This window comes from Prinia subflava, chromosome 1 (assembly GCF_021018805.1).
Source record: "Prinia subflava isolate CZ2003 ecotype Zambia chromosome 1, Cam_Psub_1.2, whole genome shotgun sequence".
In the NCBI taxonomy this organism is placed as follows: domain Eukaryota; kingdom Metazoa; phylum Chordata; class Aves; order Passeriformes; family Cisticolidae; genus Prinia; species Prinia subflava.
In genome coordinates this window covers 55,107,586-55,134,112 of record NC_086247.1, presented here as the reverse complement: position 1 = coordinate 55,134,112, position 26,527 = coordinate 55,107,586, and the positions used below count along the sequence as shown (strand labels likewise).

The window sequence follows — 26,527 nt, the reverse complement described above, 5'->3', positions numbered from 1 at the left end:
CTGAGACGTATTTAGTTTTATAAAAAGAAGAGCTTTGATCTTGGTGGCAGTGAATTTTAAATGTTTATCAGCGTACATTTTTCATGACTTCCGAGTTGTTGCAGCACACATTTATATGCGTACATGCACTGCTCTGTTTTCTCAGTTGACAATAGCTTTCTATGTCCTTGCCTCTGATGGAACATTTCAGTACTAGGGAATGTCTTTCCTTTGTTTTTTTGGTGCAGGTACTCTATTGTCCACAGCATGCATTTAAAGAGACTGTTCAGCATCAATGAACACAATGGAGCAATCATTACCACTGAACCTCTGGACCGAGAGATAGCTTCTTGGCACAACTTAACTGTTACAGCCACAGAAACAAGTGAGTAAGAAATTTAAGGAACGCTGGGTTTTTCACACTGTGATCTGTAATTATCCTCTGTATGTGCCTTCTTTTAAGTGGAGAATACATTCTTCTTTCTGATTATATTACTGTTGCTTGCTACACTAAGGAGCATTATTAAAATGATTAGTTAAATAGAAGTGGAATGTATTTGAGCTCCAAGGTCCTGTGCTTTTTCATAAAAGATGACCTTATGAAAAAAGAAATTGTAATAGGATTGAGAGTGTAATGCTTTCAAGCTACACTGAAGCATAAGAATTGCTCCTGCAGTGCAAGATCTTATGTTAAATTAGACCCTGGGTAATTTCACACCAGATTTTTGACTAGTGTGAAATTAGCCAGGGTCTAATTTAACATCAGTCAGAAACCCGTGGCTCAAATTAATTGTGAATGTCAAGGCCTAAATCATCTAGATGTCTATTCAGTAACAATTAAAGCCTTGAAACACCCTTTATATAGATTTCACCTGTCAATTTTGTTTGAAAGTCAAATGCAAATGTTTGTGGTTTTGGTGATCTGGTTGCCCTGAATCTGGGACAACACTAGAAATTTAACAGCTCCTGATTTATAAGGCAGTTTAATGGGATTACTGGCATATTGTTTAAAAAGTAATCCCACTCATCCTCAAAAAGAAGGAAAACCATATGAAACCAGAGTAAAATCAATAAATCAGATAGATTTTGCCAAATACTCTTAACATATATTCTTTACTCCTGAATCTCAGTTAAATTCCATTTATTTCTATGACCACTTTATTCTTAAACTGCTCTGTTCCCAAAAGGGAGTCTTCCTTGTAGAACATTGCTGCTGGAAATCTACTATAGGATAGTCAGTATCAATTTTCATTGAAATCTTTAACTTGTACTTAGTAATTGATGGTCCCATCTTTCTTTTCAGCTTTAAGTGAGTTTTTAAGCATGAATTTCATTCTCATGCTGTTGGGATGACTGGTGTTGGAAAATTTGATCTCTGCCATATGTTGAACAGCATTTTGGAAAAACAGCAGGATAACTTTGGCCTAGACTTTTTTTGTTTAGTTAAACAATAAAACAGGAGAGAACCAAAGGTTACAAATGAATAACTGTTTCCTGCAGCAAAAGCCAGACTTTCACAGTAATGAAAGTTATTGTAGAGAAACGGAGACCTCATTATGTTCAAATTCTTATTCTTTATTTCTTTAATGATGATAAGGTCACTGTCTATAATGATACATTCAAAAGAACTGTTAAGTCACCTTGGTCTGGGCATACCTGAAAGAATTTGTATCAGAAACTAGCAGTATATTATTCCTTGAAATATAGCCATAACATGTATTGTGTGCATGAGACATTTGGTGGATGACATTGTGGCTCCACTGAAGCCAAATCAAAATGCTATTAGAGTTCATCCAAATAAAATGTTCATTGTACCTTAGTCAGGTATTGAAACTGCATTGCAACAGCAACCTCCCTAGGAGCCCGTTGATGCCCTGACATTCATACACTACACAAGACTTGAATCTATTGCAATAATTGCGGGGATCAGAGATTAGTAAGAGAGGCTTGACTCTGTTATTTTGGACCTGTGGTGGGGATCATCCTATCCTCATGCCATTGGGGGAGCATATTCTAAAAGTATCCAGAGGCAGGCCAATTTGTTGGAGCTTAAATGTGAGCAGGGAGAACTTGCAACCTGTTGACTCTCATTCTACTTTATGCTTAAAGCTCAAGAAAAATCAAGTTTCCTTTCATCAGTTTTTACTTGGTTGTAAGAAACTTTCCACAAATGCAAGGCTGAAGCACAGACAACAACATTCTAATCCTATCTAAGAGCAAGACAATCATTAAATCATTATTATCCAGTCGAGGGACAGTCAGTACTGGTTTTCCCCTAAGCTCAGTACTGGGGTCAGTTCTGTTTAATATGTTTTATCCATGTTCTGGATGATTGGATCAAGTGCACTTTTAGTTGGTTTACCTGTGGCACCAAGCTGGGCTCTGGGGGGTTATTCTGTTGAAAGATATAAAAGCTTTGCAAAGAGATGTGGATTTATAGGCCAAGGCCAATTGCATGAGATTCAACAAGGACCAAGTCCCAGGTCCTGCATTTCAGTCACAGTAACCATGCATAACACTATGAGCCAAGGGTAGTGACTGGAAAGGTGCCTGGCAGAAAAAGACCTGAGGGTCCTGGTCAATAGGACCTGCTCTGCTGCTCAACAGAAGCTGAACATGAGACAGCTGTGCCCAGGTGGCCAAGAAGGCCGAAGGTATCCTGGCCTGAATCAGAAATAGTGTGGCCAGCAGGACCAGGGCAGGGATTTTGTCCCCTGAGTTCAGCACTGGTGAGGCTGCACCTTGAGTCCTGTGTTCAGTTTTGTGCCTTTCACTTCCAGAAGGTGCTGGAGCATATCCATGGAAGGACATCAGAGAGGGTAAAGGCTTTGGAGCACAAGTCCTGTGAGGAGCAGCTCAGGGACCTGGGGATGTTTAGACTGGAATAAAGGAGTCTGAGGGGAACCTTCTCTACAACTACCTGAAAAAACGTTGCAGGGAAGTGGGGGTCAATCTTTTCTGCCATGTAACAAGAGTATGAGAGGGAAGGGTCTTAAGTTTCACCAACAAAAGTTTAATTTAGATAGTAAGATTTTTTTCCCTGGAATAAGGTTGTCTAGCATTGGAATAACTTTCCCAGGGAAGTAAATTATTCACCTTCCCTGGAAGTGTTCAAAAAACCCGTGGATGTGATACCTGGGGTCATGGTTTAGTGGTGAACATGGCAGTTAGGTAAACATTTGACGTGATTAACTGAGAAGTCTTTTCCAAACTCAATCATCTATGATTCTGTGATCAGTTTCACTTGATACTATCAGTCACAACAAAATTAACCCACAACAGCCAAGGGTCATTTTACCACTGAGTCTTGCAGGTGTCCTTTCATGGGAGTCTCCGGACCTGAATACAGGAGTGAACTTCTCTGATTATTTCAGTATGGATCATATAAATTTAGTATTCTTGTCACCATGCCTTGGTCACATATATATTTCTCTTGATAAACTTTTAACTTTTTGGAGTAGTCCTTTCTTAAAACCCTAATTATGTTAATTTTTTTTAGGAAGTAAAGACATTTGCCTTAGCATAAATGATAGTCATGCTATAAAAATATAAAAGATAAAGATATCATTTATTTTTAGTAGTAGTGCTAGTATTATTGTTATCATTAGAGGTTTATGTTTACTGGCTGATGTCAATGTAAACTTTCTTTAATCCCTGCAAGGACTGAATTCTGATTTGTGTATAGAGATGGTCATTGCTTTTCTTTTCAAGTTACTAATATGGGTCCCTAGCATTTAAAGTTTCATCTTAATTTTTACACTGATCCAGCCTGTTTCACTTGACATTCTATTCTCTTAGTCCTTGTTTTTCAAGTCCTGATCTTTCTTGCAGAGATTGTGACAAATTTATGCTAACTGGAAGATATTTGGATAATGTAGGATTATACATTGGCTGAATTCACATTCTGACAATAATTTTCCTATGTAAGGGATAAAAGACAAAGTGCATGTCGCCTATCTTCTCTTCAAATGCAACAAATGCAGTAGCTCTTCTTCACCAAAAACATCATTAAATATTCACCACTGATTTCAAGAGTGGCTTTGTAATATGTTGCTTCCTCCCAAAACAAAAGAGCTGTGGTTTCAGAAAAATTAACAATTTTCATATTGTTAAAAACTTCCATATATAGAGAAATGAGAGAAATGTTCTTCCTTGTCGTTTAACTCTATACTAAGGAAAAAAAAAAATCCCATCAAGATAGCTATGACACTACAACCCAAATATATTGAAGAATTAAAAACAAGGCTTTTAAAAATACCACCCCCCCAAAAAAAACCAAAAAAACAAAAAAAAAACAACAACAACCAAAAAAAAAAAAAAAAAAAAAAAAAAAAAAAAAAAACCACAAATACCCAACCTTTTAGAGAAAGAATGCAGATGTGATTCCAACAATTTACTATCTAAACGTTTTGTGCAAGTAAAGGGTAGGTTTAAAGCCAATATAGTACCCATGAATCTTACAAACAAGCAAGGCAAGAATAGGCAAAACTAGCTGGATCCTTCTTGTGCCACGCTTCAGACAACTGAAGCCACCAAAGATATTCCCTGATTTCTATTTTTGACTACAAAGATTTCCTTTGAAAGACAATATAGTCAAATCTCTGCCCTACACATTCAATTCTGACTTCAGTAAAAGAATTAAAGTAACTCCTACACTCTTGGTATTATTTCTAAAAGGGGGGTGTGCTACTTTTTCTGTTTATCTAGCAGAAGCTGAGAACTATTTTGTCTCCTATTGTATTATTATGGATGTTTGATTCAACAAGAGAAGGAACTGATAAGGTCATTGAATCCAGCCGTGAATTTAGCACCTTTAAGTCCACCACTAAACCATGTGCCTACTGCCAGATCTGTATCTGGCACTATAGATACCTTCAATGGTGGTGACTCAACCACTTCCTTGGAATCCAATTTCAATGCTACACAACCTTTTCCAAGAAGAACATTTTCCTAATATCCAGTCTAAATTTCCATTGGTGCATCTTGAGGCCACTCATCACTTCTTACTTGGTAAAACAGACGAATTCCTCAGCTCCCTGCAACCTTCTTTCAGGTAGTTGTAGAGAGTGATAAGGTCTCACCTGAGCCTCCTCTTCTCCAGGCTAAACAACCCCAGCTCCCTCAGCTGATCCTGGTCCACCTGGGCACAAGCTGGCTCCTGTTCAACTGTTGTCGACCAGCAAACACAAGTTGTTTTCCTCTGGGCAGCTTTCCAGCCACTCTTCCTGAAGCCAGTAATTCTGATTTGGGTTGTTGTGACCTAAGTGTAGAACCAGGCTCTTGGCCTTTTTGAAACTCACACAATTGGCCTTAACCCATACATTCAGCCTGTCCAGATCCCTCTGCATAGCCTTCCTTTTCTCCAACAGATTGACACTCCTGCCCAGCTTGGTGTCATGTGCAAACTGACTGAGGGTGTACTCAGCCTCCTCATACAGTTCATTGATAAAAATATTAGACAGAACTGGCCTCAGCATTGACCCCTGGGAACACCATTTGTTACAGGCCACCAGCTCAACTTAACTCCAGTCACGACTGCTCTCTGACCTTAGATATCCAGCTACTTTTACCCCAGACAACAGTGCACCTGTCCAAGCCGTGAGCTGCCAATTTCTCCAGGAGAATGTTGGAGAAATTTGTTGCTTATTTTTTCAGATAACATGCTTATAAACATTTTGTTTCATAAAAAGTTAGTTTTTTCATCTAGTCTACATGCAGCTTTTGTACTATGATACTAGTATATCATTTCTTTGTCTGAGGTAATTTTAGCAGAACCTAGCATAAAGGCAGTAAATGCAGGAGATATGCCTTACATTATTATTTCTCCTTTGCATATAGGAATAAGCTGTACTGACATATATCTATATATTTTTTATATCTAAAGCCACAGCAGTAAAGTATACTTGGGTAACAGAAATAATGCATCTTCTGTGAGTACTAAGCCTAAGAATTAAACCTGTAGTGTAGATAATTCTTGGAACAAAGATATTTGTACTGAAACTAAACACTCAGTCTATGAAGCCTGTCAGCAGTAACGCCTTAGATATGTCTGAGCAATATCACACTTCTTTGTAACTATGCATTTGCAGACCAGTGGATAGAAGAGCTCTGTTTTTCCATGTTGAGTCTGAGCTTTCTGTCTCGGCTAGGGTGGGTTTTCAGTATCCACTGCGATTTCTCCACATCTAGAAGTGGCAGAAATATTTTTTAAATGTATATATTATTGAAATTTTCTTCCAAAGCTTCAAAATTTGAAAATATTTAAGACGAGGAGGAGTAACAGAATTTGTTGAAGGAATGAGTGTGACCAGTCATTATGGTAACCATGATGTTAAGTGATGCAAGACAGTGCAGCCATCTCTTCCAGTCCTCCCAGGGTGACTCTCCTGCTCAGCCACTGGAGCCCCACCTAGGGCCTGGGGATCCTAGACCCATGCCCAGGTTCAGGAATGCTGCTGACCTGCTTGCAGGCTCAGGCAGTAGCACAGCTGAGCACGTGTCCCAGAGACCCAGTGAGGACATTGATGAGGTCACTCACTCGGATGACACAGACAAGGCTTTGCCCCCAGATCTGGAGTCTCTCTAATTTAAAGTCTTGCTAGTTACAAAGTCCAAGTTGATCTAGCTGGAATTGTTGTCCTGCGGTTTCTGGATAGCCCATCAATTATCATTAGGTTTGTTTCTTGTCATAGTCTCTGTGTTTGTTTTGTCAGGCCTGAGTCTTGGTCTTGTGTTTGTTTCCTACTTTTTCTCCATTGGTTCATTAATTGTCAAGGCCACTGATCTGATGGAAAAAACATTTTCTCACTTCCAGGTGCCAGGTTCAATTAGTATATCTGACCAGGTTAGGTCCCCATCATCTCCTCTCTTTATCACTAGTTCCTCGGGTTTTTGTTCCAGTATGTTCTTGATTATGGCTTCCTCTTTGTCTTATTAACTCCTGTTGCACTGGAAAAGGTCCTTGACCAGATACCCTTAGAAGAGTTGACACTCTCCTACCACATAACCTTAGATATGGCTACTACAGTAAATTTTTCTTCATCAACAAAATGTTATTTAATTTTTCCTGATTAGGTTTTATTTTTTTACATTTAAATCAGTTTCTGGTTGGGTAAAAAAAAAGTGTGAACAAATCCAAAATTTTACATGAAGTATGTTCTTCAAAGGCCTACTACTATAATGGTATACTATTATTATAATAGTATTAGAATATATCTATAGGTCTTTGGAATTATTTTCTTCCTTGCAGGATATAGGTAAAATTTTCTAATGCTTACATTACTTTAAAATATGTGGTAGATTATTTTTTAACTTTTTTATTTCTGTCTTTTTTTAACCATTAGGAAATCCTGAAAAAATTTCAGAAGCAAATGTGTATGTCCAAGTTCTCGATGTTAATGATAATGCACCAGAATTCCCTAAAAATTATGAAACATTTGTTTGTGAAAATGCAGTTTCTGGACAGGTGAGCATGAAAAAGTTAGCCGCCATTTTTCTCAATACAATGAAGGTGTGGTCTGAGATGTTTAGCATTGATTCTTTCTGTTCTGTGTGTACAGACTGCATTTTTTCTATTTCCAAAATTAGTTTTATTGATATATGTGTATTATGAAATATAAAATTAATTACAGGGATGCATATTTTTTTCCCCCTTTAAAACAAAACCTGTGTATCTTGTTTGTTTTGAAAAACAAGCTATAAAGTACAGGCAGAAACTTCTGAAAAAAATACAGGGCACAAATTTGTTTCATGTTAAGGTCATAGATTAAAAACCTATGTCTGGTAACTTCAGCAATAGCGTAAGAACCAGGCTTAGACCAATTTCAAACCAGATGCACTGTGTCTTTCAGTTAGAAAATATTTATTGTGAACTGAATTCAAATCCTGACTAGGTCAGTGCGAGTCTGAAAATGTCTAAGACACAGCCCTTACACTGCCTTTCCTCGCTGGCAGCTTAAGGTATTGTTATATTAAATATCCTTCCCAGGAGGTTATTTTCCATTCCCTGCTTGATATCCACATGAATGGGGTATCATCAGTCAGCTGCCCCAGTTCCCAGGTACACTGCTGTCTTTCCATTTTCCTCCTGTAAAAATACACTCCAGGATGTTCAAAGTTGGTTTGGGATTTTTTTGTTGTTTTGGTTTAGGTATTTTTTAAAGAAAAAGTTACAAAATAAACAACAACATCAAAAAACCTCAACCAAACGAAAAAGAAAAGCTATAAAGAAAAATATCTGTATGTTTTCCCACCACTTTAAAGCATTATTTGGACATAAAAAAAGACGTTTGGGATATCTGTGATGGTTCTGCTCAAATATTTTGTTATGTTGACTTCTGAATCAAAGAGCCTCTCTTTTTATGTCATTTTGGTTTACTTTACCTTGATTAGTCTGCAGTTAAATAAAGTTTTCCTGTTGTTCAAGTGATCTCTTTATAGTCTTTTGCATCCATTTATATGTTTCTCTATCAGCAACTACCTGTTTGTTCTGCATTTGGAAATCTTCTTGTCTGCAAAGGCTACCTCTGTTTAGGAGGTATTTGGAGCAAGCCATTTCTATTGGTCTTTGGGTATCTCATCCATAGATAAAAGTGCAGGCATTAAATCAACTGCACTTTATGTTCCTTGGCTTCAAGACATTATTAAATATGACACCTATAATGTGGATATTTGTTATCCATGTTTTAGGCTTGCCTACAAGATAAAAAACCCAGGTGATTTATTTCTCAAGGTTTTTTCGTATTCCATAGTTGCCTACTGATAAATAATATCTGTATGCTAACCTATCAATAGCTACTTTTCAATATCAATTACATAAATATATGAAGTATTTGGAGAATCACTGCATAAAATGGTTTTGTAAAGAATAACAGTGCTAACAATAATAATAGATTCTTTAAGTATGGTACACTCAATAATTCTGACATTGAAATATATGAATGAAGGACGAAAGTGATATTTTTCTCAACTTACAGAAAGGCATAATGTTACTTTAGGTATTTTCTTCTTTTTTTTCATTTTTATAGGTTTTGGAAAGTCACAGGCATCTTTAGTTTAGCCTATTGAGACTGTGACTGTAATGACAAATTATTTTCTCATTAACAAATTATCTTAAGAAGAACAACAGGAAACTGCTACTGAAGTGCATAATTATCACAGTCAGAGTTTATGATATTTTATTCAGTGTTTATGATTTAAACTTAATTGTTTGCTGATTTATCTTTTTTGTGGGTTTTTTGTTTGTTTGTTTGTTTTTGGGTTTTGGTTTTTTTTAACTTTTTATGCACAGAAAAAAAAAATCCTTTATTTTTCTCAGCAAGAAACCAAGATTCAAATGTGATTTTGTAAGTGGCCTAGTTTTCCACTGAATAAGAAAATGTACATTTCAGGAGAATCTGTTGAAGCAATTAAAGCACTTAATCAAGGCATTGCATCATTTTTGTAACTTAACCATATTTCTGCAGTCATTTTCAAACAGTTATGGAATCTGCCTACATATTAGGTTGAAATTAAAGATTTTATAGCTACACTATCACACTTCAGTTTCTAAAGCAGGTAGGTCTATCTTTTAAGCTGGAATCACTGTACTGAGAGATATTTTCAGAGATGTTCTGTGCTTCTGCAATTTATTTTGTTTCCTGAGATGAGTTGTGTCTAATATCATGGGATATTCCAAAGTATATTTGCATGAGTTTAGTGGTTAGGGGAAAAGGAAGGAAATGCACTGCAGAAGGAAAGTTACCACTTAAAAATGAATTGTCTTATTCAATCTAGGCTGTATCTTGGTGTCAACAGGGTTTACTATAAAAGTAATTTAGAGTCAGGTCACAATTAAGTTATTTTTACGTAGCCTAAGACTATGCTGATTTGTGATCTAAAATATAAAACACACCATGAGTAAAACTAATCGTTGTCTTAATTATCCAGACTCAGACAGGTAGTAATAGCTTCAGTCTAGACAAGAGGGCTTGCTTTGAAGTTTTGCATTTTCTGAAAGATTATGAAAATTCTTGGTCTGCTTTTAGTGACTGAGCTGTGACCTTTAAGCCCCTTTAAGCATGGTGTTTCTGTGAGAGTTACAGCTATGTTTAGCTTAGCCTCCAAAAGTCATTCAAACAAAAGGATTAGATTTCAGTCTGCGGGACTAAAATCCAAATTTGACAATAAAAATGGATGTAAAGAAGATATGTGTTTTTGACATCAAACTGAATGTGTTCATCATGTTTATTAGACATTTTGATTGGAATTTTCACTATCCATTAAATGTTATAGTTTAGTACTGTCCTATAATACAGAAGTCAACTGTATACTGCACTAAAACGGAAGTTTTCTTCAAAACATTTAAAAAATACTTTCACTCCACTGCCACCATTAAATAAATTGTTTTCCAAATGAATTGAACATGAAAGTTGTTAGACTTCTATCCCACTACAGCTATAGTTATCGACAGATAAAATAGAAAAATATTAAAAAGGCATTCAAATCTGTGATTTTCTTTTGATTGGACCTTTTGACTTCATAACTGTGTATAAACACAGTAAATGATGACCACAATGTTCTATTAATTTTTTATATTTATCATTTATAGGTGTGTACAGTAAGTATAAACCTTTGAACTGCAAAGGAAATATTCTTTACAAGTAGTCAAAACACCAAGATAACCAAATCCACCTCAAAGGTAACAGTAGAGACATCTCATGAAGAGTGGATCTCAAAAACCTGAATTCCCAAGATATTAATAAATTAACTCATCTGGAAGTGTGGCTTGAAAGTTTGATGTAGACTGTATCAAAATCCTTACATTATATGTAAGCAAGCTCATCCAGAATGTACCTATGCATGGTAATTTCACCCCTTTCGTGAATATTGATCTTTCTTCCTATCAGAGAGGAAGCTGATTTCAGCTGAACATAAGCTCTACTGAACATATCTATACTCTGAATTAATGCTGTCACCTCTAATGTATATTTCTTCTGGTAATTCTGAGTTCCTCAAATTTGGGGATCACATACAAAGTTACTTTGATATTGCAGCTTGCTTAGCAATTCTTGTTAGATTCAAAGGAGTGACTGAGTATACAGGAACTTTGAGTCAGAGATAAGAAAAAAACCAAATTTATTTACTCAGTACTTGGCACATAATAAAATAATAAGCAGTTACAGTGAAAGTGAAAAGTACTCATTTACTATTATTTCTCTACATAATGAAATGCTGACAGAAGAAAAGAGAGGGAATCTTTAAACAAATTCTACAAGCGTATGATTAACGTTAAAAAATGAGTACTTTGCTAAAACAGATTCTTTCCAACAAGTCATGATGCCAAAAGATTTTTCCTAGCAGAGGAATTAAATGAAAAGTGAGACAGGGTTTATTATTTCATATTACATGTTTTCTTCAACATTTACTGAAAACATCTGAGCAGTAATGATAAGAAAATAAAAAGTTAAAAAAGAAACCAACAATGAATGCATCATTTAGAGTGTAAAAACATGATGAAGCCGTGAAAGCAACATATAATGGAACAGACTCTTACACTAAGCTGTACCTGTAGATCCACCGAGTGTAACGCAAGGTGTTTTGGAACAGTGGGCACAGTGTCCCATGGAAAATTCCTTTTTCTGTTTTATGTGGACCATGATTCCACAACATTATCTCGTAGCAGAATGGCACAGGTGGGAGAAGTTTATTAGCATATGTGAGCAAACACAAAAAAGCACCTCAGTGTCATGGCATGAGCTTTGTAATTGTTAATCCTTTGCAGATAAGTACACAATTTTATTAATAGCTGAACAGAAACATTTACAGCAGACCCAGACAAATCAGTTCAATACTGTGTCAATTTGCTTTTCAAAACAGAAGTAGTCAACAGGAGAACCTGAGTCTTGAGGTAAAAGGTCTACCTGGAACCTGCAATGCTGACTATAGTAATGAAGACTTTAATATTTTACCTGCTTTAAACTCTGATGACCAGTAAATATTATGAGACTAAGAAAAATCTTACTGCTTATAAAACTTCTGCCAATTTGAACAAAACCAGTTCTGTACTCCCAAAAGAAATGTGTGATTAGGTCTCTTACATCCTATAATCCACAGCAGAACTCCTATTGAAGGATGTTTTGTGGGAAACAAAGCAAAGAAACTGAAGTGGAAAGAGGGAATGGTGGTAAATATGTCTCTACTTCCCTCCATCTCTCTAATGGGATTATTAAACCTAACACTCAAAGGACTCAAAATTCTACACTTAGAGTTCTCTAGCATCAAAATTAAGAGTATTGATTGCTACTCAGGTGGACAATTTATGCCTTAAGTTTAACTTGCTTGAAAGACCATAGAAGCAGAAAGGGCTGTAACAAAGAAGCCTTGATCCTTCCTTCTAGACCTCTCTGTAATTCCAATTCAGTAAGGCCATTTGGAGTTGAGGAAATAAATTTCCAATGAGTTTCATCAAGATTACCTGGCAGTCCACCATAATCCACCTTTTTTATTTACAAGATAAACAGATGCCATTCCTACAACCTGGGCTGGCATGTGTAAAGGGAATTTCTTCTTTTTTCAGTTTCCCAGGCTGGAAATTCTTGTTCAGATAGATTACTCACATCTGACTTACCAGGCCCAATGTCTTCCTGTTGTTGCCATCTGCACTTGGAATTTTGCCTGGTGTGCAGATTGCAGATTTCAAACCTTCACCTCCATTTAGGCCTGAAATTAACATCTTCCTGTTTCCAGTCTATGCCTGTGGTGGCTTATCTTATGGAAACATCCTTCTTTGATAGCACATTGAGATATTTCACTGCATTCTTTAAGTCTTCAAAAGCCATCATAAATGTAGATTTTTTTTTTCAAAAAATCAAGTGAATTAATCTCTGTTTTAAAGAAATACCGTTTTTACATTAAGTGCTGGATCATTAAAGCTTATATTTTAATGAGAATTGAAATAAGAATTTTTAAAACAATTAAATTTCAGCCACATCAACACATCAACAGACATAACCTTGCAAAAGCAACAAATCATTCAGTATATTTTCTTTGCTTATACACTAAAATGTAGGAGGTTTTTAAGATTTAACACACAAGCAGGAAGTGTAGTTTTTGAGTATATGATGCCAGTTTCCCTGGTAAAAGTCTAGAATCTCCTAGGTTGGATGTACAAAAACCTAGGAAACCAGGGGGGAAAAAAAAAAAGCGTTTCCTTTACTCTGTGTGATTTTTCCTTCAGAGTCAGTAAAATCAGAGGTACTCATTGCTCTCTGAATATTTTGTAGACTAATCTGGGTTTTGTTGAATCTTAGTTGAAGTGATACAGCAAGAAGTAAACAATAAGGATCTGCCCTGTCCTTACAAAATGTTCCAATTTTTTCCCTGCTGCTAAGGTGATTCCTTGAAGGCATTTGAATATATCTAGAAAAACCATAGGAACCTTAGGTTTGTGCAGAACAGGACAGCACAGATCAAAGCAAGGGAAGGTGGTTTGGGTTTTTTTCAGTTAGCCACATTCTTCTTAGAATTTTCTTGATTGAATCAGATATAGATAAAGTGTACAGAGCCAAATACATTCTATATGTAAAATATGGAAGTCAATACTGAAATAGCAAAACAGTATCTAATTCACAACTGCAGTAATTTTATGATTTTCACACATGATATACTCCTAAAAATATGTTTTCAAAAGACACTGGTGGTACCTGCTTGAATAAAAATCTTTTTTTTTTTTTTTTTGGAATGCAGATAGGTAATTTTTCTCTGCCAAGGAACTGAACTAAAAACAAAACAGAACAAAATAAAACAAATTAAATGTGGCTAAGATGTCTCTGTAGATCATTATATTACTCTGCATATTTAGTACACCTTAACAGGCTCTGAATTTTAAGGATGGGGTACAGCCACACCAAGATTTGTCCTCATCTATGCCCATGAACATGAAACCAGCAAATTTTCAAGAAAAGCCAGTATGGTCTGACCAACATTATAAAAGTTTTTTTGAGGTAGATGGCAAAATATTATAAAACATGTCCTTCTTTGCAGATTAGACTGGATACATAATTTTGTACCCTATTGCTTTTCATATTGAGCATATTCCGGGAACTACATTTCCGTATAAAAATTAAACCTGTGGTAAACAAGGAAATGTTAGCAGTCAATTTCTCCTCACTGATTTATTGACCTGCATTTTTATACCTGTATTTGCATCACCTCAGCTATTTTGTTAGTTCTGAGGAAAGTTAAAAAAAAAAATCCCTCGAGAATCTCTCTCCTTTGTATGCCATGACATCAGTGAAAAGTTATTCCTCTCATTAATGGAAATCAAAAAACAAACCAAAAAAATCGAGGGTCCTCATGTTTCCATAGAGTAAAAATATAGATTTAAAATAAATTTCACATGTGAAGAGGGGATGGCATTAAGGATAAACATTTTGCATTCCACATTTTGCATTCTTCTGTGATGATTTAATCAAACTTGCTTGCTTGAGAAGAAAAACAATGTGTGATGAAGTTCTAGATATTGACTGAAAAAAAATTTAACCAGAAAAGAGTTTTCAGAGACACAGATGGAAAGCAGCAGTAGTCACTTCCATTGACTTACTGCTTCCCTTTTAAAACACTGCTTGTATCATTCAGGTGATGTCTGGTTTGAAGAAAGCTGAGCATTCAGGTTCTTGGGTACAAATATCTACAAGGCATGAGATACCTGAAAAAATAGAGCCCAAGTTCAAATTCTACCCTCTCTTTTCCAAAAATTGTGAAAACTGGTGGAGGTCCAGCAGTTTGCTTTCCTCCTGATTGGCAAGGATGTTCACTAATATATGCTGATAAATAAATATTTGCTGATAAATATAAGAAATATAGACTTTTTAAAGCAGAAATATTGCTAATTATATTAACTGCGTGGTTGTTTATTTACAAAGATGAAAAATATTCTTTTGAATGCTGTTATTTTTTATCTTGCAGTGACTGTCTGGTTTGACATGTTTCTAAATGAAGGCTAGTTTTCTTGCTTAAGAAAAAGCAGCCAAGAATTTCAATAATTAATCTGTTACAACATCCAGAATCAACAATTCAGCACATGAACTTGTCAACATGTGTCACTTATTGAAGATACAATGCACCAGATAAATGATGCCAATGTGTTTGTGGACTCAAATGGAATGAGTCCATGAATCCATAGAAGGATTTCTACAAATGCAGAATGATGTACTATTCACCCTGAATTAAAAAACAAAATAAAACAAAACAAACAAACAACAAAACCACACTCTCTATATGGGGATTTTTAAAATTTATGGAGACTTCATTTGCTCCTGATCCTTTGATCTGGAAAACCTTTTACATTTTCTCAATATTTTAATTCCTGCCTATATCAAATGGATGAAAACTTATAACAGAATACTTGCATAATATGAATCTCAGTAAACCTATTTGGGTATTTGGTGATTATTTGCATATTATGCACTCAATACAGATTCACGGATCACATCTTCAACATCAATAGTTTAACACACCCGTTATATCTTTTTTATTGTTTTAAAGGACAAGGAAATTCTTTTAAACAACTCTGCTCTCTTATTTTTCCAGCAAATTCAAAGCATCAGTGCTGTGGATCAAGACGACTCAGCAGAAGGTCACCGTTTTTATTTCTCATTGGCTCAGGAGGAAGCAAACAGCTCATATTTTACTGTCAAAGACAATCAAGGTAGTGTCAGTCATACAGCTTTTTAAGACCTTCCTAATGGAAGATGCATGCTTCCAGTGGATTCTTAATTTCTTAAAACTTTCCATTTAAATAGAAATTTCCATTATAAGAATTGGACATGTCCTGAGGTCTATTTCAAAACAATAATTCAATAGTATCAAAGAGTTTATTCTCCTTTTCAAGTGAATAATATTAACAGCAAAAAGCAGTTTTATTTCATGGAAAGAAAAAACAGCTGAGATGAAAAATACACCAGTATTCCCTAAAAATTATTTTTGTAATGTTGAATATGTTGGAAAATTCCAGCTTTCTTGTTAAAATTATTTGCCTGAGGAATGAGATTATTAGAAAGAGAAGATGGATAAAAACACAGGACTGTTATTTCATTAATTTGCAAGACCAACATTATAAAAACAGATAACTAGGAATGCAATCTTATTTCATAAAATATAGTATCAAACAAAACCATAAGGAGATGAAAATATAGATGCAATATCTCATGGAATTTCAAAGAGATGACCATTTAGAGTCAGTCTGCTGAGACTACAAAGAAAAGCTTCTTCAGACTAAGCTAAAGTACACATCGTTCTTATTGACCATGCTAATTATTTGAATGTTCTGGCTAAGGGAACAAATCAATGGAAATAAGTTTTGGAAAGTTCCAAACACGTTAAATGGCAAACTGCTTCTCAATTATCTTCAAAGTTAGTCAATGTATCAATAAGAATTTCAATTACCATCTTCATTAACCTCTCACTCCCTTCCAGGAAGAGACAAGTCATTACATTAAGGTCAAATTGTGCACAAGCCATGTGCCTTTCCCACCTTTCCCCTTTCTGCCCAAAACCCATTCAGTTCATTTTGATGGTTACTAATGGTGAAAAAAAAGCTTTTTGAAGTATGATGCACTCAGATTTCAATCTTCCCCTTTCTGTCATATTCAACAGAAATGGCTGTTTGAATTTTGATAGCCCTAAGAAGGAGAAAAAGAGACTGTAGGTCTGTAGGCTTTTATCTCAGAGTTACTTTCTGAACTGACAGAAACCTAGAAGAACTTATATGTGAGGTAATTAACTTCAGTAGACTGTATAGATGTATTGTAAGTCTTTCTCTCTGCCATGGAAAAAAATTCCTACATGGATAAATTTCTAGATTATTTTTTCTTCTTTTCATTATACATGCATGCAGACAGGACTATTTTGATTTACAGCCAGCTAAGTTACTTATTTGAATTGATTGATATGCAGCAGGACCTGAATTTAAGTTGTTTACTGTGGTTTTTACAAAACAGATTTCTAAACACTAATAGTTAAATGCAAACCAAAATGAAAACATCTAAGTCTTTTTGCTATTTCAGGTGGTTGAAGTCCAGCTAGGTCCAGTTTTTTTTCCAGGGAAAGGCATAAAAGACTATTTTAGTGGATTTTTTTCTTGCTTTCTCTTCTTTCCCTTGCCACCTGTTTTCACTATGTGCTGCTAGACACACTTTTTAACCTTTTGATTGGCAAATTGTCTATATTTTATCTGTGAACTTCTGGCTTGGAAGCAGCTGGATACATGGAACCATTTTAAGAACCAATTAATTAGTCTGAGCAGGTGTCAGGTACTGAAAAAAAATCAATTTCTTTAGCTCTGACTAGTAAAACCAGATCTCCTTGGTCAAATTTTATTATTGCCCCTAGAGTACATATATCAAAAATAAATGCAATTTCTTCATGTTGACAAAATAGCCACCAAATGTCAGTGCCTGCTTTACTTTTTAAACTTTCTTAATATGTAGCTTTGCAGAGTACAATTGCTTTTAAATAAGTCAGACTCCACTCAATATCATTGTCACGGTTACAAAATATATAAATGCACATCATCATAATGATTTATCTTCTAGATAACACAGCTGGAATTTTCACAGGAAGAAGTGGCTTCAGGAGGCAAGAGCAGTTTTTTTTCTACTTGCCCATCTTAATCCAGGACAATGGAACGCCGCCGCTGACGAGCACGAACACTCTCACTGTCACTGTCTGTGACTGTGACACTGAGGTGAACACCTTCTACTGTCGCTACGGAGCTTTCATGTATTCCTTGGGTCTCAGCACAGAGGCCTTACTTGCTGTTTTGGCTTGCATATTAATATTCCTAGGTAAGTACAAGTAACAAAAATGGCTTTGCTTCCTTTTACCAAGGAGTTAAGGAAAAAAGATGGATCCTTGACTCGAAGACTGGGAGTATTGGGCCATTAGGAAAAAAATGAAATAAGGCAAATTGTTGGAGTCCAGGGCATCTTTCTGGTCACCCTGGAGGGTCAGGGACCCTGTCAAAGGGGTCTGCGACCTGGGCAGGGGCATTTGGAATATGTACGGGAGGGTCTGGGATCTGTACAGGGAGGTTGTAGACCTTGGCACAGAGCCCAGCAGGACACAGGCTTTGACTTCAATCCATGGGAGAGACTGCCTGCGTTGCAGGAGGAGTTACAAGTCACCAAGGTGTGAAACAGATAGTAGTTAACTTATCACTGGGCGTGAATGTATTTTTGGGTGTGTGGACTTGAGAAGACAAAATGGAGGATTCGGGGCGTGGACCTGTCCTCCTGCTTCTTCTTCTTGTCAGACATTTCTGCTGTGAAGGTGGCACCTTTGGATAGGGTCAAAGTAGACATGACCTGTTTAGTATAGGTGTTAGGTATTGGTAATTAATTGTAAATAATAGAAATGTAATATGTAGTATAAGAGGTCAAGACCCTCCCAGACAGGAGGAGTCAACAAGTGACCCTGCTGCAGCATGGAGCTCCGCAGGGCATGAGAATAGCTTGAGAGATAAGAAATAATAAACAAAGAGCAAGACCTTGAACACAAGAAACCTGAAGACTCTGTGTGTTTTTTTACCTCCGCTCACGACTCCTCAAAGGGCAGAGATATTTTATCACCCTAATCTCGGAAGGTTAAACCCAAGAGCAAATGTTTCATTTCTTTCATGTTTTAGTAACTATAATTTCTCCCTTCCTCTCCCCAGTTTTCAGTAAAATTTGAATTCTAACATAATTTCCTAAAAGTTGGGCGTAGTTGAGTCATGGTCCTCTTTACCCTCCTGGCATTGCAATAATAAAGACTTCAGAGCCCAAGGTCTGTATTGATCACAGGTAAAGCTGAAGACAGCATTACAGAAGAAAATTTGCTAGTGTAGGAATATATTAAAAGAAGTAGAACTCTACTCATTCTGCATTAGGAATGCCAAATGTAGAACTGAGATCAATTATGAATAATAAAAGGAAAAAGGAACCTGATATCAGTCAGAAAGCTCCAGACACATGGAGTTTCTCTGCTGATTAAGTTTACATCTCTAGATAGCATTTTCTCCAAATCTCATTTTCCTCTCAGGAGACATTAACTTAACCTCCAATACATTTGGGAATTCGTGGATGTGAAAACTGGGATTGAGAGGGATTCAAATGCACAGGAGTTTTTCTAGTACCTCTGTAAAGGGTTGTGCACAGCTGGCAAACAGAACTCAAAATCAAACAATGGCTGTTCTAGACACCAGCCATTTCTTGACTCCATAGCAAAGCCCAGGGATTCACTTGTTCCCCTACATCTATGTCCTGGTTTCCAATCAAGGACATGGGAACATACGATGAATTTGTGTTTTCTAGGCTTGCCTGCACTTCCAGAGTTGTCTTGTTTAAATCTGAGCTTAGATATCTGCCTTCTCAAGGTTAATTTTCCCTGAGATTCTCCTTGGGGTTGCTGTTCCCGAAGGTACTAAGGGTTCCCCCAAGGTTGCTGTTCCCTGAGATTCTCCTTGGGGTTGCTGTTCCCAGAGGTAATAAGGTTTTCAGTCTTCTCTTTGCCCTAAGTGTTTCACACCAGAGGTAGAGACGACAAGCTGAGTCCGCTGGTGCACATTTCCAAGGTTGTTTATTCTTCATTATCTCAGTCCTTTTTCAGCTCTGCCAGGCCTCCCTGGCAGGGTACCTTATCTTAGTTCTTTCTCAGCTCTGCAAGGCATCCCCAGCAGAGCAGGACACGCGGCAGACTGGGCGGATCAGAGAGCCTCGTACCTTATGTACAGTACCCCTGACCCAACCACTGTCCAAAATGTACTTTTTATTTACAAAATTGTACCAATACCTACTACCTATGCTAACATGTCATTTCTACTCTAAACCAATCTCTAAAATCCAACTCAGCAAAAGATGGGGGATGAGAGCAAGAACAAGGAGCACAGGGGCCACTCCCCAATTCCTCCATCTTGCCTCTTCAACCCCATATACTGAGAATCCTAGATTCTACATTTACATTCTATAATAAACTAAATACTACTTATTTTGAATTTTCTCAGCTTGTGATTCTTCATACAATGTGGGCATTCACTCCCATGGCCAGGGATCAGAGGCAGTGTCCTCCTGGGCTCTGTGTGAGGCTGGTTGACCCCCTGGTACAGATCCCAGACCCCCCTGTCCGGTCTCCAAACCCTCCAGGGTGGCCAGAGGGATGTTCTAGACTCCAACACTGCCTTATGTCTTTTAGTCAGTGTAAGCTTACAGGTCAGTGTGCATTTCAAGTTTTGTTTGATGCTTGCAGGGTATCTGAATAGGTTCACTTGGTGTTATTGACCTCAGGGACTAAGGATCAGACAAAGTGTATTACTGCATTATCCAGGACATCAGAGGAAGAAGTCATCAATGAATTATTGAGTTCTTGCAGAATGGTTCTCTTTCCAGGTTAAATAAACCCATGGCCTCTAGTAGGCCTATTCATATCACAAAAGTCAAAGCAGGGATATAGATAAATGTATTAGTCCAAAAGTAGAAAAAATAAACTACTACACTGCTTACAAACACAAATATTTTAAATTCCGTTATTATTTTAATGTATTTTTGTAATTATTTAAATTAAATAACAATATGTTCTATATATAATAAGTTCATCATTTATCTCTGAAAACTAATTTTCAAGTAGGAAATATATTATCAGAAGAGTTCACCAGGCAAAGTGTTTGGAAAGTTAAAACCACCTTTTGTGTAATCACAATGTTTTGTGATTACATAGTAGAAATTCTTGGTTTCAGTGCTTTCAAGTCTTTTGTTGGTATCTCCCAAGCAAATAGAATAGTTTATTATAAATAAGTAGAAAAAATAACTACTTCAGGTTCCTCATATTCTTAAATCAAGTAAAATGCTGTAGTTCTTGGTAGTTGTATCATTTTATGTCCTGAGTAAAAAAACCTACACAAGTAGAGCTGCAGCATGATGTCGTTTAAACTGAAAGAATTAATCTCTCTGAAAGTCATAGAGCAATTCAAAGAGATTTTTCAGTTAAAATGAAATTATGTAGGATTAAAAAATAATACTTTAAAACAAAAATTAAGAAACTTTTCACATCTGAAAGAAATAAGATCATCTGATCCCTAGGCCTTGAGAGTAAAATAACACAATTTAGTGAACTTCAAATTTGCAAACCAGCACAACAGAAATAGTTGAACCATTCTGCATAGTCTGTGGAACTGAATGATTCAACCAGGTGAGGAAAATATCTTGCTCATTGTCTCATTTTTCATTTGATCTTGATGGGCCTTTTATCAGAGAAGCTGATAGAGATTAAGAATTTAAATTCTGAATGTGAAATAGATATATTATGTGATAAAAAAAGCAGTTTCAAAAAGCATAACCTGTGTTTCCATCAGTTTTAAATTTGCATCTACCAAAGGAACTGCTCCATTTAGTTCGTCTTTTTTATAAGTCCCTTTGTAGCCATTTTCCCAACACACCCATTGCTCATCTCAAAACCATAAAATCCATAAAAATTACAGCTCTATAAATTTGTTAAGATAGCTTCACTTTGCAACAGCACTGATACTTAGATAAGAACAGATTTTTTAATCTTTCCAAGCACTTTCAAAGTCTCTAGTTCTTGTTTAATTTTTCTCTTGTCCTTCTCTTTTTATTTTGTCAGTGTTCTTTCTGGCAATTGTAACCATACGGCAGCAGCAGCAGAAGAAGCCTCCCTTTTCAGAGAAGGTGGAAGAGTTCAGGGAGAACATAGTCAGTTATGACGATGAAGGAGGGGGCGAGGAGGACACGGAAGCCTTTGATATCTCAGCGCTGAGGACGCGCACTGTCGTGCGAACGCACAAACCTCGGAAGAGGGTGGCCTCCGAAATCCAGAGCCTCTACAGACAGTCCCTGCAGGTTGGCCCAGACAGCGCAATCTTCAGGCAATTCATTTCAGAAAAGCTCCAAGAGGCAAACACAGATCCTAGCGTTCCTCCCTACGACTCCCTGCAGACCTACGCGTTTGAGGGGACCGGCTCCTCGGCAGGATCCCTCAGCTCCCTGGGTTCAAACACCTCAGACACGGATCAGAGCTATGACTACCTTGCAGACTGGGGACCTCACTTCAAACAGCTTGCAGGCATGTACTCTTCCCATAGAACTGAGGGGGATTAGACACTCTGAGTTGTTCTTTTGGTTTCCTAAGTCTCAGCAACCAAATGCAGCTGTGGATTTTTAAAAAGGAGATCAGCCCACATTAAAACATGAGAAATAAGAGCTCAAGGGTTTTAATATGGTAAGTTTTGGATATGAAAACATCTTGAAAGGATAAAACACACACGAGAGGTGTAACCACATGAAGGGATGGAGGTTATAGTTTGAAACCTTGGGGTAATGCAAGTGCTTAAGTGCAAACTTTGCTGCTTTAGATATCTAGATCCTCTTCTGGATACTGAAAATCTGGATCTTGCTTGTGCAAAAGGAGGAGTAGAAGCCATAAGTGGATGTTGTAAATATTCTGTCATCCATAAGCTTTAAACAGTTTCCAAAGCTGACAGACTTTTGCTGTTGCAGTTGAATACATACATTAACCAAAGTTAAACACGCATATTTGTATAATGCTTCATTATATAAATATAATTGTGTGAAAAAGTAGACCCTAGAAATTCTAATGCCGCTGTCAGAAGTGCTCACAAAGTCATCTATTTAATGTTCATAGAATGATAAAGCTAAAACAAATGTCTTTTCCTGTCACTGTAAAAATAAAAACTCAGAATGACATCAGCAAGTATTTGCTACCGTTTTAGTTTTTAATGAAGCTATTGGAAAATGTGTAAACCAATACTTAATCTGGCAAATAATATAGGAAAAAATAATCAATATTTAACTTAATACTGCAATCTACCACATTATATATTACTGCACTTAGAACAAAATGCTGTCCAAATACAGGGATTTTTCCTTTTTTTAAGAGTTTAAAGGATGACTGATTTACCAGTACAGATTTATTTTTTTATTATGGAATATAAAATTAGCTGCAGTAGTCAGTTTTATTATAACAATATTAAGAATCTTTAAAATGCTAAACTGATGGTTATAAAACTTTATGTACGACATTAGATAATAAGATAATAAAATGCTTTAAATGTTAATCCACTTTGAAAATTATCCTGAATCATTGTGTAAGACTCCAGTAAGATTTCAAAATTAATTTCACTCTGTATTTTTTTCCAACCATTCCATAACAAATATAAAGCTATCTCAGAGTATTTCTTTACTTATATCACTACCCATCAGCAATTTTGGAACTGAGGTCACCAAATGTTTTCAAAATGGTCTGTCTGGAAAAAACAACCTGCCTGTATTTTATTCACCTCTCTTTCACTGAGTACTCATTTTACAGAAACTATATCCTGCAATCAACTGATTCAATCACCTAAAAGTTGGCATCATGATAAACCAAATTATGCAACATACTTCTTTCTGTTTTCCTTTTTTTTTCTTCTTTTTCTAAGTAAGATTTTAGGTAAATGCAACTGAATTACAGAGTCAGAAAAGCTTATACAAGTAAGAAACAAATAACCCAGCCCCAACAAACAAATTCTGCAATGTTTACTACAGTTGCTCATTACAGAAAAAAACCAAGGTATGTAGGCTAAGTGGAAAAGTGCTAGTGCAGAGTGTAAATTCCTGGTACCTAAAAAAAAAAAACATAGAGGTGTTTGAAAATCACAAGAGATTTCCAGTGTGAGGTCTTGTAAGGACAGAAATATTATTCATTATATTCGTAGTTGGAAAATTATGGGTAGAGGGGTAAGGGGGCTGAGTGGCCATCTGACCAGGTGCAGATGAAGCAGTACCTGCTTCATAAGAAAAAAAAAAAAGATTCTTGCCAGTCTCATGCAAGGACACCAGTGTGAATGAGCAGCTACAAATGAGCTTTAAAAGATGCACAAGTAAAAAGATCGTGTTAAAGACTCAAACCTTTTACTCCCATGGCTTTCCAACAGAGGTGGCAAAATTCAAAATTTCAAAAAATTCAAAATTTCATTTGAGAAAATGTTTTACATATTAATAATTTGCTCCATGGAGAGGACTAGAGAAAGAAAGAACAACTACATACCACTGGTTGTTGACAATTGTGAATACTATGTTTAGGATTAGGTCTATAGATTTATGCGGGTTATACCCTAAACAAATCCTTATTCCACAGATGGTCCCAGGGGCTTTAAGAGAATTCTTTGTGCTTTCACGTTGTATTTAGTACAAAAAGGATAACAGTGTCTGATCCTTTCTCAATCCAGAGATTTTGTCCATTTATGTGGGAAAATAGCCTTGAACACCAAACCATTTTGTTTATAATAGTCTCTCTTTACTGTGAGGTATTTTAGCAAAAAATAATTTTTGTAAGTAGTGCATACCACTAACACAGTTTTTGTAACCCATGTAGGCTATTTTCAGTAATTTCTATGTGAAAAGAAAAATGGCCTGCAATGGATCTTAGATGATCTTTAGCTGTAAAAGGGGGCCTTAGATCATGTTTATATAACAGAGAAAGGACATGTTTTGCTCTGAAACAAGAATTTATTCCTAGACATTACTGGATCACACCTTATTAGGTTCATGGTATTCAATCTCAGCCAGCCTTGTCAATTTATTTCCACGTGTGAGAAAAGAACCACTGAACTTTCTTAGTAACTTCAAACTTCCTTTAAGTTTGCTAAAAAATGTGTAGGAAAAGGTTTGTTAGAATTTTCTTCTTATTTAAAGGAAGCAAACATGCTAAGAAGAAAATTATCATATAAATGATCACAGTCATGAGTAACATGAAATTAATAAAGGATAAGTTATAAGGTGGAGTTTCTGATGATGAAATATATTAAATTGTGGCCTGGTTTTCCCAATAAAATCCTCCATTATCTTTACCTTTCAAAATTTGATTACTAGCTAGAATTCACTGTGTCATTGGCTGAACTGAAGAGTGCAAATATGGTGACAGATGATAAATAAATATTCAGCTGTTCATGACCTGCCCAAAGGAATATAAGGAAGACTTATTAAGTGGTGAAAGGAAGTATGATCATACATACTGCTTTTCTATATGAATGCTTTGAAAAGATATTCCTACAGATGTCTTTTTCTGTAGCCTGGTAAAGAGAGAGTTAAAGAATTGGTGAAATACCAGACAAAAGATTTGCTTTCTGTTTCAGTCTCACACATATGGATTCAGAGTGTTGTGGGGGTTTTTTGTTATTATATAAAAGCCAAGGAAATTAAGACTATACATATATAATAAATGCTTAGCATTAAGATGCCTAAAGTTAAAAAATACATACAAATCTCTTGACACCATATTGCAGCTTCAGACTCATTGTTGTGACTGGAAAAATATATTTTGTTTATTAGTTAAACCAAAATAAAAAGTTTCAGTTTGGTTTTGACTTTATACATCCTGATGTACGTTTTTTATTGTCATAACACTGAGAAGAAATTTTGCTGAAAGACTACTGAGGATAGTCTTAGTCTTCAATTCACGTAATCTTCCTACCACATTTTTTTTCTCACAGGTATTGTCATTACACTCCTAGCCTTGCTTTCAAAATCTGCATTGGAAATCTGGTTGTTTTAACACTCATTCTTAATTATAAGAGGTCACCCTGTCAGATGAGGGTGAAGTTTGTTGGAAAAGACAGTGTGCATTTTATGCTTGAAAGTCAGATCCAATACATGCTCTCTAAGGAGAAGACATTGAAGAAGTTTATGTGATTTTACATTCTGGAAAAGAAGACATTTCACCCTTGATTCAGATTATGAACAAATAGAATAGAATTTATATGAAAAAAACAGTAGCTATTAGTAAAGTCTGTAACATTTTTCTACCAGAAAACTGAGAAACCTATGTCTTATAAGGAAAAATAGAGAGATGTACTGTTTATTAAAAAAACATTGGCATGTTTGAAAATAATAATTTGCTTTCATATTTGTTTAGGAAAAGAGAAATTCTTCATACATGATCCTATATCAGCCTTCTGTCTCATACATGAAGTTCAAGGAACAGTAACATTTAACGTTAATATGCACAGAAAGATAAAACATGCATACAGAGAGACTGCTTACATCACTAGACACCTTAACCACTGCAAACACATAATAACATTAGTCAGAAATATGTGTAGGATTCAACAAAATGTGTACCAGCAAAGGTAGTTAGATATATGACACTAAGAGCAAAAATCAATAAATACAATTAAAAAACATCAGTGCTTCAAAAAACTCTCAAATAGCAGAAACTGGAACAGGATATCCAAGGCTCCTAATTCCCTATATATTTTAATTATTATTTATATAATATCAAACTTTACACTTTAAGTAATACTCCTCATGTGGGGGTTCAAATAGATTTGGTTTGTAGAGAGGCAGTAAAGTTTGATACATATATCTGACCAAATGGATACTACAGAAGTTATTAGAATAAAGCTTAAAAGGATACAAACTTAGCCATAGGAATATATATCTATATCTATATCTATAAAATTATATATATATATAAAATTATATATATATATATACAATTATATATGAAGCATTACTTCTGA

At 35.9% G+C, this 26,527-nt stretch overlaps 1 protein-coding gene across 1 annotated transcript in view; it reads left to right on the top strand.

The window, feature by feature from the left end:
- The window catches only part of LOC134550494 (cadherin-19-like), a 68,087-nt gene extending 44,680 nt beyond the window's left edge, over nt 1-23,407 (top strand). The window contains exons 8-12 of the mRNA XM_063397244.1: nt 228-364; nt 7,323-7,444; nt 15,550-15,667; nt 17,553-17,804; nt 21,613-23,407. Of these exons, the coding sequence (XP_063253314.1) occupies nt 228-364; nt 7,323-7,444; nt 15,550-15,667; nt 17,553-17,804; nt 21,613-22,106 (1,123 nt within the window). The 3' untranslated portion in view covers nt 22,107-23,407. The remainder of the gene's footprint in view (nt 1-227; nt 365-7,322; nt 7,445-15,549; nt 15,668-17,552; nt 17,805-21,612) is intronic.
- The last annotated feature ends 3,120 nt before the right edge of the window (nt 23,408-26,527 follow it).